At 46.4% G+C, this 4422-nt stretch overlaps 1 protein-coding gene across 1 annotated transcript; it reads right to left on the bottom strand.

Moving 5' to 3' along the window:
- Nucleotides 1-3154: 3154 nt before the first annotated feature.
- Nucleotides 3155-4105, bottom strand: LOC123347355 (olfactory receptor 14A16-like). Its single transcript, XM_044984768.1, has one exon. The coding sequence runs from the start codon at nt 4103-4105 to the stop codon at nt 3155-3157; it is 951 nt and encodes a 316-aa protein (XP_044840703.1).
- Nucleotides 4106-4422: the final 317 nt, after the last annotated feature.

Genomic DNA, 4422 nt, shown 5'->3' on the forward strand with positions numbered 1-4422 from the left:
ACAAAGGGCTACTGGCAAGTGCCACTGGATGCAGATGCCAGGCTGAAATCTGCCTTTATCACCTCCTTGGGGCTCTGTGAGTTCCTGACCCTGCCTTTCGACCTCAAGGGAGTGCCGGCCAACTTCCAGCGCCTGGTGGATCAGCTACTGAGGGGGATGGAGAGTTTTGCAGTGGCGTATATTGACAACATCTGTGTCTTTAGCTAGACTTGGAAGGGTCACGTGTCCCAGGTTAAACAAGTGCTAGATTGACTCCAGGAGGCTGGTCTGACCATAAAAGCAGAGAAGTGCAAGGTGGGGATGGTTGAAGTGTCCTACCTGGGCCACTGGGTGGGGAGCGGCTGCCTAAAGCCGGAACCAGCCAATGTGGAGGTGATCAGAGACTGTCCCACTCCCCAAACTAAAAAGCAGGTCCAAGCCTTTATTGGGATAGTGGGGTATTATCAAAGATTTGTGCCCCACTTTAGCGCCATAGCCGCCCCCCATCACTGAGCTGTGCAAGAAGGGGAAGCCAGACAAGGTGGTCTGGACCGAGCAGTGCCAGAGGGCTCTCTGTGCGCTGAAGGAGGCTCTGGTCAGTGGCCCCGTTATGGCAAACCCAGACTTTGACAGGCCCTTTATGGTGTTCACTGACACCTCAGACACGGGACTGGGGGCGGTGTTAATGCAGGAGGATGAAAAGGGGGAGAGACACTCCATTGTGTACTTGAGCAAGAAGCTGCTACCCCAGGAGCAAAACTACACAGCCATCAAGAAGAAATGCCTGGCCATGGTGAGGGCCCTTAAGAAACTAGAGCCATATCTATTTGGTGACACTTCACCATGTACACTGGCCACTCTCCGCGGACTTGGCTACACCAGATGAAAGGAGCCAATGCCAAGCTCCTGAGGTGAAGCCTGCTCCTGCAAGATTATGACATGGACGTGGTCCATGTGAAGGGAAGTGCCAACATGATAGCAGATGCGTTGTCCCAGAGAGGGAGCCCTGAACTTCCCCAGGTCACTGGTCAAAGTGACTCTGTTCAGTTCAGTCTAGAAGTGGGGAGAGATGTGATGCAGCAGGGAGTGGGGAGTATTCACCTGGGGACTGTCTGCATTGGGGATGGGAGACTTCTCTTGAGGGAAGATACCTGAGCATGTAACATGAGAGCCCAGGTGGAGGGTTGGGGCCAGGTGACACCTTCTGCCCAGGAAAATGGACAAAGGCTGCAGGAGGAACCAGGGGGAGGGGGTGTAAGACAGCTGGAGGGGGTTTCAGTTTAGAGCTGGCTGGGGAAATGGAGGGAGCTCCAGGACTGGGGTCTGAGCTCCCTGTCCCCCAGAACGACTTGACTGAGGAGTACCTACAAGCTCTGTTCGGGACTGTGTTCCTGTTGTCCAATAAACCTTCTGCTTTACTGGCTGACTGAGAGTCACGGTAAATCGCAGCAATTGGGGTGCAGGGCCCTGACTTCCCCACTCTCCATGACACAGGTCAGTGCATGCGATGGTACTTTTCCATTTAAACCAATATTATAAAAATATGACACCAGGCAAATTACTCATACCAGTATTTATTAGAGAGAGAAGGTGAACCTTATGCACAGCTTATCTCCAGACTTGAAGAAGAGCTCTGTATACGTTTGAAATCTTGTCTCTCTCCCCTGCAGAACTTGGTCAGATAAACAATGTTACCGTAGCTACCGCATCTCTCTAATATTCGGTGACCAACATGGCTGCACAACAGTGCATACACCAGTGTTTATGTCACTATTGAACTTAGCTTTGTGTCTTTGAGCCAATATCAAACCAGCAATGTTGATGGAGCTACTCTGCATTAGCAAAGGATTAGCTAAGATGTGGTAAACACCGAGGAGTCCTTGTGGCACCTTTGAGACTAACACATTTATTTGGGCATAAGCTTTCGTGGTCTATAACCCACTTCATCAGATGCATGGGTGAAAAATATGGTAGGCTGTATATTTATACCTGCCTACTGTGTTTTTTACTCCATGCATCTGATGAAGTGGGTTTTAGCCCACAAAAGCTTATTCCCAAATAAATTTGGTGCCACAAGGTGCCACAAGGACTCCTGTTGTTTTTGCTGATACAGACTAACACAGATACCCCTCTGCAACCTGAGATGGGGAATTTACTCATGCATCTCTGTTGCACTCACTTTCTCCCAGCCACCGTTATCCATTCTTCGATCTTTATGTGTATTGGCCATTGGCCAAATCCTGATCCATTTGAAGTGAGTGGCTAAATCCCAGTGATTTAACAGGGATCAAAATTGGCCACATTATCCTGTCTGATTGCCTTTAAGAAATACTCAACAGCTTCCTCTTAAACAAATAAACAAACAAACAACCCTTTCCCAACATAGCACAAATGACACAGCATTGATTTATTTACTTAGGGTTACAATAATTAAAAGATGTCTACCTAAGGCTCTTGGTTCCCTAACACATCATGACAAGTACGATGATATCCCAGCCCTATTCATATAATTATTTCAACAGAAACTAAACCATACAGACACTTCTTGTGCACACCTTTATCACTGTGGAAAGAAAACTTTCAGCTTGCTCAGAAAACCCCATCAAAGAGGTGACATTTGGGCACCCCCGATAGGTAACAAAACATCAACAATGCTGTCTAAGTGAACACTTACCATCTGCCCAGTCATTCCCACCTTAAAAACACTTCGAACAAAGAAAGAAATCAACTCTCCAAAAAAACCCAAAAAACAAACAAAGAAACAAAGAAACAGAGACAGAGGCAAAAAACAAACAGCTACTGCACTGACACTGCAATCCAATTTTTACTCCAAAAAAGAAGAGCCAGACACTCCCTGAGGTTCACTAAGGACTTTGATATGGCTAATGATTTTATGTAGAAAGTGCTAACATAGCATGGTGATGAGTGGCAGTACACAATCCTGTGATAGATAGATGCACAGGCAAATAGATAGATAATGATATTATTTACATTGGTATGCATTTACATTAGGTCCATTGACTTAAGTGGTGTTTTAATTTTTGCCAGTGAAAATTTCCCTTTTTGAATAAAGAGATGGCAAACCATGATCTCGTGGAGACAATTATGTCATCATTTGATTATATTTATAAGGAAACATAGAAGGAAATTAAAATCAAAAGAGAAAGATGGCCATTTATTTGGTCATAAATAACCTCTGCCCAATCAGTTTCCTCAGGGCTGCTTTGATCTCCTTGTTCCTCATGCTGTAGATGATCGGATTCAGCATTGGAGGCACCACGGAATAGAAAACATCCACCACGAGATCCAGACGTGATATGGACTTGGAGTTGGGTTTCAGGTAGGCAATGATGCCAGTGAAAACAAACAAAGAGACAACAGTGATGTGAGGAAGGCAGGTGGAGAAGGCTTTATGCCGGCCCTGCTCAGAGGGGATTCTCAGCACAGTTTTGAAGATCTGAACATATGATACAATTATTAAAACAAAGCAGCTTAAGACTAAGCATGCACTGAAGGCAATAACCCCACTTTCACTGAGGTCTGAGTCAGAACAGGCCAACTTCAGTAGCTGGGGGATGTCACAGAAGAACTGATCCACCACATTTCCTCCACAGAAGGATATTGCAAATGTGTTCCCAGCGTGCAGGGCAGAGTAAAGAATACCACTAATCCAGGCACTGGCTGCCATTTGTATACAAGCTCTCCTGTTCATCACTCTCTCGTAGTGCAGTGGTTGGCAAATGGCGACATATCGATCATATGCCATGACAGTCAGGATGCCAATATCAGCCAAACCAAGGAACATGAGAAGAAAGACTTGGGCGACACATCCAGAATAAGAAATCACCCTAGTGTTCATGAGGGAATTTGCCATGGATTTGGGGATGGTGACAGAGATGAATCCAAGGTCCAGAATGGACAGATTCATCAGGAAGAAGTACAAGGGGGTGTGAAGATGGTGGTTGAGGGATATAGCTGTGATTATGAGAAGGTTCCCGATAAGGCCTGCCAGGTAAAGCACCAGAAACACCACAAAGTGCAAAATCTGCAGCTCCCGAATATCAGAGAATCCCAGGAGAAGGAACTCGGTCACGGTGGTTCGGTTGGACATTTTCTTCCTCAGCATGTTGTGTGATGGCTGTGGAGGGAAGGAGAAGGTCCATAGTCAGGATTCGAGTGTCAGAGGGAATGGCCTTGATTCCCTTCTTAGTAATGTCCCACGATCCTCTGTGAAATGTGCACAGCACTCCTCCCATCCTTCCATTGACTAGGAGCAGTGAGTGCTCCTCACTGCTGACAATCAGAGCACTAGAGAGAGAAGGTCAGTGAGGTAATAGCTGCTATTGGATCAGCTTCCGTGGGCGAGAGAGAAAAGCTTTTGAGCCTCACATGCTACCTCACCAACCTTGTCTATTTAATATTCTGGGACCAACATGGCTACAA

The sequence above is a fragment of the Mauremys mutica genome, chromosome 13 (assembly GCF_020497125.1).
Source record: "Mauremys mutica isolate MM-2020 ecotype Southern chromosome 13, ASM2049712v1, whole genome shotgun sequence".
In the NCBI taxonomy this organism is placed as follows: Eukaryota; Metazoa; Chordata; order Testudines; family Geoemydidae; genus Mauremys; species Mauremys mutica.